The following is a 14,648-nucleotide window of genomic DNA, read 5'->3' on the forward strand; positions in this document are numbered from 1 at the left end:
TCCAGGGGGTCCTATTGTCCCTAAAATTCAGGGTCCTGATTTTACTCTTTGCCTGACCTGTATTCTGTAGGAGTGTGAACTCCACCACTGCATGATCACTGCAGCCCAGGCTGCCTCCAATTTTTATGTCTCAGATTAGCTCACTGCATTCATGCCCATCAGGTCCAGTATTTTGTCCCCTCTGGCAGAGCTGTCTATTACCTGGCCCAAGAAGCTGCCCTCCATACATTCCAGGATTCTCCTGCACTGCTCACAGTTTGCTGTGTTACTTTCCCAGTACATGTCAGGGTGGTTGAAGTCCCCCAGCAGGACAAGAGTCTGTGAGTGTGGTGCCTCCTGCAGCTGAAGCATGAAGGCTTCATCAGTTGGCTCCCCTTCTTGAGTGGCTTATAGTGACACCAACCACAAGGTTTCCATCTCCATAGGCACACTGCAGTCATGGGATCTGCCTCCCAAGTTTCAGCAAAGGCAAGTGGGTCACAGCTTTCTAGCAGCACAGTGGCTTCCAGCTCATGTTTGTCATGTGCATTGGTGTAGAGGCTCTTCAGCTGGGCTCTCAGCTGTGTCACCTTCTTAGAGGGGCACTCCTTAATTCCTTTGAGATATTTCACTGATGTTTCCCTGATTGCTTCTATTATCCCAGGTGTCCTTGGCTCATCTCCATACGATTTACAATGTTCTCCAATGTGCTCAACACCTCTGGAGCCACTTGTCTGAGGGCCCTCACTCTGTCCCTTTAACCTTGGTGCATCTTCCCACAGCTTGTCATGGGCAAGCCTGATATTATCCCTCTTCCCTGGCATGTCTAGTTTAAAGCTTTATCAGTGAGCCCCACTGGCTCCTGAGCAAAGAACCCCTTCTCTTTTTGGGAAAGGTTAATCTCATCTGATGGCAGCGAGCCTGGTGCGATGTCGGCCATCCCATTGTCAAAGAAACCAAAATGGCAGTGACAACAGCCACAGAGCCATGAATAAGACTGGTCCATCTGCTTCTTACTTCTTGTTTTTGACAGCAACTGGAAGGGTAGAGGAAGAATTATGTGCTCCACATTACCCTACCAAGCAAGCCAAGGTGTTGATATCTCTTTGAATGACTCTTAGACTGGGATGTTGTGGCTCCACTACCACCCACGTGGAATGCCAGTAATGGGTAATAAAGCTATGCCAGGCTAGGAAGTTTCCTGGAGTTGTCCTGAACTTGGACAACTCCAGGAAACTTCCAGGCATCGGACTTTACTAAGAGGAGCATTTATCCAGCATATTAGACTCTGTTACCCTTAAAAAGGAATCACCTACAACTACAACTCATCTTTTCTTCCTCACAGAGGTGGCTGTGATATCTCGTTTAGGCCTTTCTGACCCTGTCAACACCTCTGGTGTAGCTGGATCTTCATCCTCATCACATGTTGACTGGCAATCCACCTCCAGAGCCTCAAGCATACTGTACAGAGGCACCTGGGGGACTGAGGTGGACAGGGAGGGATTTAATCTGCTGCCCAAGTGAGGACTTTACTTTTTATCCATTTACTCCTTTCTTTGGAACTACTGTTTTCTGCCTGCTGGGGGGAAGATACAGGAGACCCTTGATCATATTTTTTTTCTGGTGGTTGTTCCTGTCACAGGGAGGCAGGTTCTACCAGCCTGTCTCCTTCTCAGACTCCCTGATGCTCCTTAACCATCCTGTTTTCTCTCTTTAGCTGTGCCACCAGGCTGAGCAAATCATCCACCTGGTCACACAGGTGTTTTTTGTGCTGCTGTCCAATACCAGTGATGGGTGGAACCCAACTGAAATTGTCCTGGAATCCTTTCCATGCTTCAACCCACTTGGCAGCACCAGATGAAAAGGTAAACAGGAGGTTGGAAATTGTTAGTGAAGGGCTGAAGCAAACAAATGACAATTCTACTTGAAATGGGCCTTTGCACTGACTGGTGCATGGCAGAGCAGGAGCTTCAGGTGGAGTCAAGAGAAGTAAAGTATTTGGCAGAGTGAAGTGTTTGGCCTTTGCTGGAATCATTTTCAGAAGGTAGAGATAGTGAAGGGCCATGGAGGAAGGGAATTTTGGTATTTCATCCAGGTTTTAGAACTTAAAATCATCTTCAAGGACAGGTTACCAATCCAGCAATGACAAACGGCAGAACCACGGGTCAAATGCTAAAATAGTCGTTAATATTAAGGCAATAGGAACACAGGTAGTCAGCAGTTCTTGAGAAGCACCCAGTGGGGTGTGTTGAATACTCATCTAATTTTAGATGGTTCCACCTAAGCTATTAGAGTGGCTAATTTGTTTTTTTTATGGGAACATAAAAGTTTTCTTCAGCTCAACACCTTTTTTACATGTGAGCCATTCTTACATAACTACATCTTTTTCAGTTTTCTGTGATGCAGCTGGTTTCCTTCAGATGCAGATTCACATCCTTCATTCAGGGAAGGGCCTCTTAACACTCTGTTTCCTGGTGTGGTTTCTGATAGCCCTGTTGTAGGGGGGTGATACTTATATGGTCCTGAAAATTTGTCTTGCCTAGTAAACGCGTACAGAATTATATGTACAAGCATTGGCTTCTAAGTGGTGTTGGTACATTCATGGCAGTATTAGCAGTGTGAGTTTGACTTTACGGGTGCTTCTAAGCTCTGAGGCTGGATTCTTCAAGGGCAGGACAAGCAGGGGAAGTTTGCAGAGGGATAAGGGTCCATGGTCCCTGCTGTGGCTTGTTAGCATGAAGGCTCCACCTGCACTGGGAGACGCCCAAGGACAGTGGTTGCTCCCACCCCGCTGGTGCTGCTCTGCCCATGAGGGCCTTGGCACGGGCTTCTCCTGGATATGACTTCAGGGAAAGGGGAGTATCCTGGAGGAGGGACCTTTGCCAACACTGGGTGAACCAGGCTGATGCATTTTTGGTGTGGGCCATGCTGCACCACAGGATGGGTCCTGACATGTTTTATGCAGTTGTGAATCAAGTTGTGAATCCTGGACCTAAAGGTTGATGTGAGGCTCCTGGGCACAGTGCTGGGCACTGGTTCGTATACTTTTTATGTGTGGCATAAATGTACCCCTCACCTATATTTCAACATAAATAAAACCCTGCTATTAAGGTTTTAAGTTACAAAACTTTACCACCTTCCCTGTGACAGGATCTATTTGCTGCCTCTGCATTTCCTATGCCAGAACAGTGCTTTTATCAAGTGCTTTGCACTTGGGTCTGCTGGAAGAAACTCTTGCAGAGTAACATTGGTAACAAGTCATTGGTTGCTATTTTGGGAATGTGGTGGATGTGCACAGCCTTTGGCTAATTTTTGCTTTGCTTTTTAAGATGTGGATTGAAGTGTATTTTGCTGATGAGGATCCCATCCTGATGCACAACCTGTTGCAGACACATAAATCTCATCAAGATGGGATAAGATAGGGTCATCTGCAGGAAACCTCCAGACCCCTACCTCCATCTGCTCTTGAACCCTTAAAAACATCTTCAGTGACTGGAAAGTGATCCTGTTAACCTTGAGCCTTACACTCCTTTTTCTAGGCAAGTTTTCTCTTTCAACTTGGAATCAACAGGAAGCAAGAGAAACTTTTGCAACAGGCTCTCTTGGGATGCTGGGGTACTTGTCCTGCCTGGCGTCTTTTCTGATGCTAGAAAACTTTCCTGACTAATGCTGCCTATTCTGCTCCAAGGTCTCCATCTCTACTGACATCACCAGGCAGGATTCAGATCCAGTACCTGGGTTTTTCTGTGCCAAAGGTGAGCTGTAAAGTGCCACCACCATGGCTTGGGCTTGGCCATACGGTAACTCGGAAACCACAGGTATTTATGGGGGGTGGAAACTTGGTGTTGGCTTATTGGTTGTTTCCTGTTGTCCATGGTTTAACCCCAGCCAAGGCCCAGGAAGCTGCTCACTCACTCCACCACCAGTGAGATCAGGGAGAGGATTGGAAGGGTAAAGGCCAGAAGACTCATGGTTGAGACAGAAACCACTTAATAGGGAAAGCAAAAGCCACACACACAAGCAATGCAAAACAAAGAATTCAGTTTCCCACAGGCAGGCAGGTGTTCAGCCATCTCCAGGAGAGCAGGGCCCCATCACATGTAAAAGTGACTTGGGAAGACAAGCACCATCACTCCAAACATACCCTCCTTCCTCCTTCTTCCCTCTATATACTGAGAATGATGTCCCATGGTCTGGAATATCCCTTTGGTCAGTCTGGGTCACCTGTCCTGGCTGTGTCTACTCCCAACCGTCCCTGCACACCCAGCTTCCTCACCAGTGTGGCTGTAGGAAAAGCAGAAAAGACCTTGGCTCTGTGCAAAGCCTTGCTCAGCAATAACAAGAACATCTCTATATTATCACAGCACAAATCCAAAACACAGCCTCTGACCAGCCACTGGGAAAAACCACTACCTCTACCCCAGCCAAAACCAGGACACCTTTGTACACTAAGGGCACTTGCTGGTTGCTGTAGGGCATACATGGGTGCTGCTCTCTCTAGAATGCATTTGGTGATTACATTTTCTACCCCATACAGGCTAGTTTCTCCTGCAAATGACATCTGGAAACAGACAGTGCATATGGATGTTATCTGCAAGCCCAGTGTGGGATAATTAAATCAGAGCTTTCTTGTTTCATGTGTCAGATCACATCAGCATCATTCTACACTATACAGTGCCTACACACAAGTACCTGTCTGTGGCATATGAAAATGAGACTCACAAGCTGAGAGCAAAATGAATCTGTTTATTACAGAGTTAAGACAGTACTTATACACTTAGTGTGAGAATCTTTGTTCAGTCCTTCACACACAACCCAGTTGCAGGTCGGTAATAAAGTTAGTTTACTCAAGGTTTGCAGGCTTTCAAAGAAATAGGATGCTTTTCTTGTTCTCAGATAATGTGTAAACTAGGTTCTTCTGTGCTTCCCAGGAATTTTCTGCAGTGTGAGGCTTTGCTGTTTCCTTTCACCTGTCACTGCATTAAGAGCAATCATCATGAGATTAACAAAAAGGATTTTATTAGTGATCAAACAATGAATAAATGGTGACTAATTGATATCTGAATGAAAATCAAATGGTAATCAAAGAGTGATTGGGTAGGTATTGGGTCTGGCTGAGATGGAGTTCATTTTCCCCACAGCAGCCCTCACAGGGCTGTGCTCTACATTGGTAGCTGAAAGGTGTTGGTAACTCCCCAGAGTTTTGGCTCCTGCTGAGCAGAGCTGGCACAGCACCAGCACTGCCTCTCCAACACTCCCTGCCCATCAAGGGGCTGGAGGTTGGCTAGATTCTGGGAGGGAACAAAGCTAGGACAGAGGACTCAGATTCCCCAGAGGGGTATTCCATACCATATGACATCAGCTCAGATAGAAAAGCTACAAAAATGAGGAAGAGAGCACATTTATTTTTTTACAATCTTTGCCTTCCATAGCAGCTGCTCTGTTGCTGTGGCCCTGGTTCCTGGGAAGCAGCTGATGGGAAGTAGAGAATCATTTTATTTTTTTCTTTTCTTAGCTTGTGCATGTGCAAACTTCTGCTTTTGCTTTGGGTAAACTCACTTATCTCAATCTATAAGTCATTTTCCATCTTATTTTCTCTCACTTTCCATCTGAGGAAGGGAGTGACAGAGAAGCTCAATGGGCACCTGGCCTCCAGCCAAAGTCAACTCCACCACAGAGCAACAGCTGAATTTGTGACTTGATGATTACTTAAATGATGATTCACAGTGATACACTGCTACTTCTTACACGTGTAACAACAGCTGGATAATGCCACTAGAATATGGTGTAACTCTGGGCCTAAGGAACACTGTTACTTACCTTGCTGGGGATATCAGATGATGGCTAAGGGGTCTCAGTCTGAAGGAGTAACTTTGAAGGATGTCCCTCCTCAAAGCTGTGCCAGGGGAGGTTCAGGTCTTGGACACCAGCAGGAATTTCTTCAAAGAAAGGGTGATTAAACATTGGAACAGGCTGCCCAGAGAGGTGATGGAGTCACCATTCCTGGAGGTGTTTAAGAAAAGACTAGATGTGGAACTCAGTGACATGGTCTAGTTGACATGGTTGTGTTCCATCAAAGGCTGGACTTGGTAATCCTGGAGGTCTTCTCCAATCCAAGTGATCCTGTGGTTCTGTGCTTTAGGGGAGATCACTGCTGTGCCACCCTTCAGCAGAGTGCAATGACCTGTACAGATTTTTATAAAGTGATTGACTCAGAGCCTGCCCCACCTCTGGTGTACGTGCAGGAGCGCAGCCACTGCTGTGTTAATCATGTCCACTCTCAGCTCAGCTGATACTCTTCACTCACGGTAAGATGTAGCCCAGGCTCCTCCATTCCTGGAAATGTGTAACCCAGCACAACTCTCCAGAGCTGTATAGCAGGGCTGACATCAGGGCTCTTGTCAGAGTTGCCTGAACCACTGTGCTGTTCATCCACCTAGAGCACAGCTGGAGGGAGATGTGGAGGCCAGGAAGGCACTGGCTGCCAGGGAAAGCTACTGTGTCTCAGATTGCATCAAAGCTCTTGTGTGGATGGGGAGGGAGCTGGGTACTGGGCAAGCCCCTGCCTGCTGGAGAGGGAAGGGCTGTACTCCCAGCACAGCTGCTGGTACAGAATGCAGGAGTTAAAATCCTTCCCCACCCTGAAAACCAGGTTACTGCGGCATGGGTTCAGCTTTTGCAAAGGCTGATTTGGTAAGAGGTCAAACAACACTCAGTGGTGCTGAGGCCCACAGATCAGAACTCAGTCCTTCAGCAGAGGAGGGCCAATAGGGGAACATACTTAAACAATGTGGGCATACAGGATTCCATGGGAGCTGCTGGATCCATTCCTGGATGTGAGGAGAGCTGACAGGTGTCAGAGAGAGGCTACTCTCAATGTCCTGTGAATGACAGTGGTGATCCTGAGGCCTGGACATCACTCCTGTCTTCAGGAACAGCAAGGAGGAGGATGAGGAAAGCTGTAGGACAGCTAGCCTCACCACAAACCTTGGGAAGGTGAGACAAATAGTCCTGGAAACCACTCCCAAACATACAAAGAAGGTGCTTGGGAGTACTCAGTATGGATTTACTAAGGGAAACCCAAACTTAATGCACTGACTGAACAGTGGGGCCCAGGGATCATGATCAACACAATGATTTCCAGCTAGAGGCCATTCCTAGTGCTGCACTCAGGGATTGATACTGGGGCCAGTACTGTTCAGTGTCTTTGCTAATGACCAGGGCAACAGACCCCCAGCAGCTGGCAGGTGATACAAACCCACAAGGAGCAGCTACAGAGCAGAGGGTTGTGCTGCCATTCAGGGGGACCTGGACACGCTGGAGAAGTGGTGCAATGCAAAGTTCATGAAGTCCAGCAACTGCTGGAAAACAACATGGCAGAAAAGCTGCTATGTTCCTGGGAAAAAGTTATTTCCCCTGGAATCCTGGGAAAAGTCAGTTCACTTCTGCTGTGGTGACCACCAGCCTTCTGGGCTGCATCAGGTAGAGCTGCTGGTACATTTGCCAGCAGGTGGAGGAGATGGCCCTGCTGTTGGCTCAGCCCTGGCAAGAGACATCTGAGTGCTGAGTTCAGTGCTGGACTCCCCTGTATGACAGACAAGGACACACTGAAGGACCATGGAGACTATTAACATCTTGGAGCACCTGTCATAGGAGGAGAGGCTGAGAGAGCTGGGACTGCTCAGCTGGGAGAAGAGAAGGCTTAGAGGGATATTATTCATGTGGATAAATATTCAGTGGGTGGAGGGAGTAAAGAAGAGTGACAGTCACTGACAGTCAGTGGTGCACAATGACAACAGCCAATGGGGAAGAACTGAGACACATGAAATTCCATTTTAACGTAAGAAAAAACTTCTTTCTCTGTTTAGGTGGTCATACACCTGGGCAGAACATCCAGAGAGACCGTGGAGTCTCCATCTCAGGAATACTCAAAACTCAAGTGGCTGTGGCCCTGAGCACCCTGTGCCAGCAGCCCTGCTATAAGCAGGAGTGTGGGCTGGACAGCATGGGTTTTTTCCTTTAGCTGTGGCATCTGCCTCCTCTTTTTCAGTGTGATAATCACCAAGCTGTCCCTGTGATAGGGTAACATATCCTGCTGGCAATTCTGCAGCAGCCCCATAAAAGATAATTAAGCCAGGTGTAAAATGTTCCATACTATGGAAGCTTGGAAGATAAGTGGGCTCGTGTATGCAGCAAACTCCAAAAGCTGAGCCAATCAAGGATTATTGGTAATAACAGCCAAGGATTGCTGTGGCTGGAAAAGGGGCCATAGGAGGAAGGGATGTGATGTCTGAGACAAACATCCTTGTTCTGGCTCCTGGAGATAAGCACAAGACAGCCAAGAAACTTATCTCTAGGGCAGGAAAAACTTATCTATAAAAAAATACCCCCACAAAGCCTGGGTGTGTGCCCCAGGACACCCCATCAGCTGGATTGGTGCTGGAGCCAGGACTGGTGCTTTCTTTTTCTCTCTCCCTTTCTTTCTCTCCCCTCTTTAATCCATCTCTCTCTCTTTCTATTTGCCCTGCTACTGCACCTTTCATCCCACTCCTTTTCCAAACTCCGCTGCTGTGTGCCTAGGTAGGAGGCCAGGGATTAACATGCCAATTTCCAGGCCATGCATGTAATTTACTAATAAAACTTACTGAACTTTTGTGGACCCTCTTACTTCTGTCATTCCTTTTGATCATGAGCATCTATGAATCTTGGGTGCTCCCTTCCCCTTAATGTTGGGACACGGCATGTACCATGAGTGAAAATTATGTGACTAAACACCTTATTCCCAACATTAGTCATGTTACAGTTACGCTAATTTTTGTGTCTTTAATTAGTCTAACAGTTCTTTATAGCTGTAAATACTTAATTATTTTGTGTCCTCTACAGAATTACGCTGTTTGTAGTATACAGGCAAACATCAAACCTATTTACACTGTATATGCATTCTCACTCATGGTTCTTCTAAAAAAAAAATTGTATATGGAATCATCAGTCCTGGCAAACTATCCAACACCTTTATTTCCAATTTCATTGTTCATTTCTGGTACAAAAGTCAAACTTGCACAAATAGTTATTCAGAACAAAAATCCCAAAGGATTTATACATAAACAATTCCATGCAGCATTTATAATGTACAGTACAAAATATACACTGTTTAGTAGAGATACAGGCTGCATATCATGCCAAGATTTAAACAAGGGTTATACAGTCTAGTGCTGATGGTTACATTTCATAGAGACAGCTGTAGGCACTGCCTTGAAGCACAGAAAAGACAGAGTTCTGAACACTGGTACTTGCCTCATCCTCAGGCACCAACTCCTCATTTCAGGTTTGGAGAAAAGCCTTAGTCCTTTTCCATATTCATAGAACAGTTCTGAATTCATCAAAAATGAAGCTTGGCACGTGTGCTTCAACAACCTGAGGGGCACAGAAAGGCACAGTCAGGCATCTGCATTATCCATTTGTTGACCATTCATCCATTAGTGAGCATATCCAATCTGTGACTCAAGCACACACACTACAGACCTGATCCACCCTGCCACCAGGATGTGCTCCTGGATGGGCACAAAGCAAGGAAAGAACAGCACAGCCAGGGCAGGGAGGAGATGCCAGGAGCACAGGTACTGTTTAGGACTGGAGGAATGCTGCTGTCCTCTCTGCTGTGCCTCCACACAGCATCAGCCACAGCTGCAGGACTGACACAGGGACCTTCTACCACACAGAATTGTGGGCTGGCAAGAGGAGACTGGAACAATCTCCCTTCATTGAGAGTATTAGCTGGAAATGGCTATTGAATGCTGATTCAAGAACCATGGAGGTAAAGCCTGTATATATCAAACAGGATTAGACTTATATTTAATACTAAAGAAAGAAGGAAGAAAGACAGAAAGAAAGAAAAGAGAGAGAGAAAAAGAGAGAGGAAGGGTGGAAGGAAGGGCAGAAGGAAGGAAACATTATCTTCAAATGCAGTTAAGTTGTATTTAAACCTGAAATAAAGTCTCTCTACAAGTAGAGTTTTAGCACTTCACTTGCATGTGAGACAAGAAAGCTGCCTGGGAAATCATGCTTTGGCAGGAGGGGAAGAAAAGACTGCATACAGTGTTTCACCAAAATTTAGACTTGCTAATTAGCTTTTTGCCCTGTGTTTAGAATACTGCTAAGTTCAGTATTACTTGGAAACATATTGGAACTTCTATTTTATTTCCTTCCTTCCCAACAGCCCCCAGCACTATATACTGAAGATTAAATTTAGCAGATTTTTATACACTGAAGACCGAATTTAATTAATTTGTTTGAAATTGGCAGGAAGTGAAATCCTTTATTTATCAGTATTAATCTGTTTATTCCTGTGGTAATGGGACTCATCTCTACAAATCAGGGCAGCTTCTGCATCAGCAGGACCTTGACCTGTTAGTTGTTATGTTGGCTCATTTGTAGCACAAATAGAGGTGTGGGCAGATCTGACCAGATCCCTTCATTGGCTAAAGTGGAGTGGGTGCACAGATTCCCTGGTATTTTTTACAGGGAAAATGCTTGGGGTGTTCAGGGGCACATTTAGAGACATGGAATTCTTTCTTACCTTTCTTGGTAACTTGGTGTAGCGAATGTAATCCTCCAGGAACATGAGGGCACCCACTACATCCGCAGGCATTTCTGGAATCTTCTGGCTAAATTTAAACCACCATGAAAATCACACTCTTGCTAATCAACCAGTTACTTGGATTAAATTACCTGAAATGCCGGCCTTCAAATAATACCATTTCCACTAGGTGCCATATGATTCCATTACAAATAGAAATAGTGTTTTAATCTTCTATTTAGTAAAATATATTGTTATCATGTAATGCAATCATGGAATGGTTTTGGCTAGAAGGAACCTTAGAGATCATGTAGTTACAACAGCCCTGCCATGGGCAGGGACAATTTCCACTGGACCAGTTTTCTCAGGGCTCATCCAACCTGGTCTTGAACACCTCCAGGCATGGAGCATCCGCCATTTCTCTGTGAAACCTTTCCATTACCTCACTACTCTCATGGGAAAGAATTTCTTCCTCAACACTCATCTCAACATCCCCCCTATTTAGCTTAAAATCATTCTCCCTTTTCCTGTCCCTGTCAGCCCAAGTAAAAAGACCCTCTCCATCCTTTTTATAAGGTCCCTTCAAGTACCGAAAGACTGCAAATGTCAACTACGCTCTCCTAGAACAAAAATAATGAAAAAGCAGAGCTTTTTCACTGCTGAAGTCCTCTTCACAGAGGTGATACTTGGGGTAAAAAGTAAAAGAGGATACCTTGTGCACTGCTCCATGGTTGAACGAATAAACTGGCCAATCAGAGCCAAAAATTGTTCTGTGTATCTTGAATGAAACTGTTTCAACAGGGTAAGGAGCCCCAGAACCAAAGGAAGCCAGTCAATTTGATCAGCTGGCCGCTTGCACACCACTCCTGCACAGAAAAAACCCCCAAATAACACGTGTTTATAAAACATATAAAACATATAAGAACATATTCTTATAGCACAGGCTAACTTACGTAATATACTCTTCATGGTTTTTTTGCTGTCTTCACTTCTGCTTGCCCAGACAAAAAAATTCAAAGCTAATGTAACAACTGCATGTTTTCCATGGTGAATGGCTTAGTGATATTAACTAAGGCATAGGATAGAATGAGAAATCCAGGAGTCTGGATTCTGTTTCCTACCCTAACAAAACTGTATGAACATCACAGATGAAAGTCAGGAACTATGTATTTTCTATGCAGTTAATTTTGCTATCTTCTCTACAGATAATTTCACACAGGTTTTAATTAGATTTAGACAAACAACTTACACATTACCTAAATTTCTGTTGTACTGAAGTTTGGGAAACTGGGAAATGAGGAATAGGAAGTTGATGGTAGGAAAATATGGCAGACGTTTTGTTGTTATGTAGATCTGAGGGGAAAAAAAAAAAAAAGACTAGTACAGGTCTTCTACATATTTTTTTTTTCTAAGTTAATATAAAAATAGAAAAAAGCAAACTGCACCAGGCACCAGAATGTAAGCCTGACCTTATTTAATGGATTGTGAATGCCAGCAGCTTCCAGATAAGCTGTTATTTCATACAAAAGAGTGTTGTCTTCTTTAGGATAAGGTAGTGTTGGATTCTGATAATGTGCTTCAATGTCAGCCAGTATTGCTCTAAAAGGAAAACAGATTATATTCAATAATTTTAAAAGTTATCCCCGAACAAACCTTACATGATGCCACATGTCATACCAATAAAAAATTTCAAAGATACAAAACCTCTACATGGCCACAATCAAGAGTAAAGCACCTTTTCCACAGTACCTTTTCACAAACATCGTATTTGATTCAAAATCAGCACCACAAATATTCTGTTCCTTTTCCTCATCTAAATATGACTTCAGAACCAGGTATAAGCGAATGCTATTAGAAACTGCATGTTCAAACTAATTACTTGCAAAGTATTTATTTTTAATGTTTTTCCTGGGTTAAAATTCAAATACTGATCAACAAAAACCTGCACACAAATCAGATTCCACATTTTGCTGTAATTTAAATTTTAAGGATTGCTGAGCTGATAACAATTACACGACAGTCATACATGCAACTCTTCAGCACATTTTGCTTCTTACTTATTGAGATTTTCCAAAGCAGCAGCCAAATGCTTGGAATCAAACCTGCAGGAATAATTTAATTCATTGGTAATCTGTCGTCTTAAAATCTGCATCTGACCAACCTGTTGATACAAACACAAAAAGGGTGGTGTGTTAGACTGAATGCAAAGAAGGAAGAGTGGAGTCAAAGACTGCCCCTAACTGCACAGTGCACTCAAGAGCAGAGATGTTGTCACAGCGCCAGAAGTTCACACAGAGTTCCTGGTTGCAGGTACAGGCCATGGGAAAAGAGCACAAAGAGGTAACAGGTATAAAACAACTTGCTTTTCATTGGTCAGGGAAAATGCCTGTACTCTGTTTCCCACCTCTCTGTAATTCTTAGGGTCAGCATAGCAGGAGAAAAAAACATCAGAGAAGCTCATTGCAGTCAACCTTCTCCTTTCCTGGCCTTTCCTCCACTCCAGAAACAGAAACAAACATTCACAGCACTCTGAAAAACACTGGTGCCAAGATAATGGGACAGCCAGCTTGTTTAAATCTTCAGCACATTACAATGCCTTCTGTGGCAAGGCATGTCTGGGAAATGCTACTGCTCCAAACTTTATCCTTGGGCACATCATGGTCACAAGGCACTGTGAGGAGTCTCAAGAGCTCCTGATACTGCCTAGATCAGATCTCTAGTGCCAGACTCCAGTTTTGGTGAATTACTTCTTATGAATCTCAGAGCTAAGCACTTTGTGGAGTGTGAGGTGTGTGATGAAGTACGTTTGGTCACTAAATCGGGGTGAAGGGAAATAGATGTAATAAAGTACATTTGTTCACTAGATCGAGGGGTGAAGGGAAATAGATAAGGTATGTCTGTTCACTAAATCAAGGACAAAAGGAGATAGATAATGATGTCTGCTCACTAAATCAAGGATGAAAGGAGACAGGTAAGTTGTATAACTTTACTGACCCCTTCCTGTTGAGATAAACATTTCCAGGGACATGCTAATTGCGACGATTAACCGCATCTGAAGAAGACTAATCAAGACCCTAGCAACACGGAGATGGACATGCGCCAAGTACACCAAGGACAGTCACATCAACAAGGAACAGAACTGTATAAGAGGACACCAGAGACCCCGGGTCGGCGCGGCAGTTTTGCGGGACGAAGAGGCCCCTGTCGCCCAGCGCTGAAAATGCTTTTGCTTTGCTTGCAATAATTAATAAATTTTCAATTGGAAACCACAATTGGCTTTTGGTCATAAATTGGTAACAAGGTGCTCATACAAATGAAGCTCATGAGCTTTTGCAAACCCAGCTCTTGCTTGCCTCACTCGTGATGCTACACAATTCCAAATCCATGTAATACAACACTCTGTAAAATCAGCAGATTAAAATACCACAGAATCACAGAACCATTAAGATTGGAAGAGACTCTTGATATTGAGTCCAACCTGTGACCAAACAGCACCACGTCAACTAAACCTTGGCACTGAGTGCCACATCTAGTCTGTCCTTAAACACCTGACAGTGACTCCACGCTTCCCTGGGCAGCCTGTTTCAATGCTTAATGACCTTTTCTATGAAGAAATTCCTCCTGATGTCCAACCTGAACCTCCCCTGTTGCAGTCTGAGGCCACGTTCTCTTGTCCTGTCACTGCTGCCTGGGAGAAGAGGCCAACTCTCACTTGGCTACAGCCTCCTTTCACAGAGTTGTAAAGAGTAGTAAGGTCTCCCCTGAGCCTTCTCTTCTCCAGACTGAACACCCCCAGCTCCCTCAGCTGCTCCTCACAGGACTTACCCTCTAGACCCTTCACCAGCTCTGCTGCCCTTCTCTGGACATGCTCCAGCACCTCCATGGCCCTCCTGAACTGAGGGAAAATATAACCAAAGAGCCTCAAATGAACTCTGAGTAACAATAAGCCACATGAACCTACCTTCATTATGGAGTCTAAATAAGCTGTCCATATCTTCTGTGTTTTTGCAATTGCTGCAGAATAAACCTTGTTTGAATTTGCTGAGAAAACAAGAAGGGTGAGGTGTTAAAAAAAGAAAACAAAAGAGAAATA

At 44.6% G+C, this 14,648-nt stretch overlaps 1 protein-coding gene across 3 annotated transcripts in view; it reads right to left on the reverse strand.

Moving 5' to 3' along the window:
* Positions 1-4,705: 4,705 nt before the first annotated feature.
* WASHC5 (WASH complex subunit 5) overlaps positions 4,706-14,648 on the reverse strand; it is a 28,583-nt gene continuing 18,640 nt past the window's right edge. For 2 of the 3 annotated variants that reach the window (XM_066335769.1, XM_066335758.1), the window contains exons 22-28: positions 14,517-14,596; positions 12,613-12,716; positions 12,025-12,154; positions 11,812-11,908; positions 11,268-11,421; positions 10,556-10,643; positions 4,706-9,393 (exon numbers count right to left, since the gene is read on the reverse strand). In XM_066335769.1, coding sequence (XP_066191866.1) covers positions 9,337-9,393; positions 10,556-10,643; positions 11,268-11,421; positions 11,812-11,908; positions 12,025-12,154; positions 12,613-12,716; positions 14,517-14,596 — 710 coding nt within the window. In that variant the 3' untranslated portion in view covers positions 4,706-9,336. The remainder of the gene's footprint in view (positions 9,394-10,555; positions 10,644-11,267; positions 11,422-11,811; positions 11,909-12,024; positions 12,155-12,612; positions 12,717-14,516; positions 14,597-14,648) is intronic. The other variant, XR_010745367.1, reaches the window with a different exon arrangement.

Source organism: Sylvia atricapilla, chromosome 1 (assembly GCF_009819655.1).
Source record: "Sylvia atricapilla isolate bSylAtr1 chromosome 1, bSylAtr1.pri, whole genome shotgun sequence".
In the NCBI taxonomy this organism is placed as follows: domain Eukaryota; kingdom Metazoa; phylum Chordata; class Aves; order Passeriformes; family Sylviidae; genus Sylvia; species Sylvia atricapilla.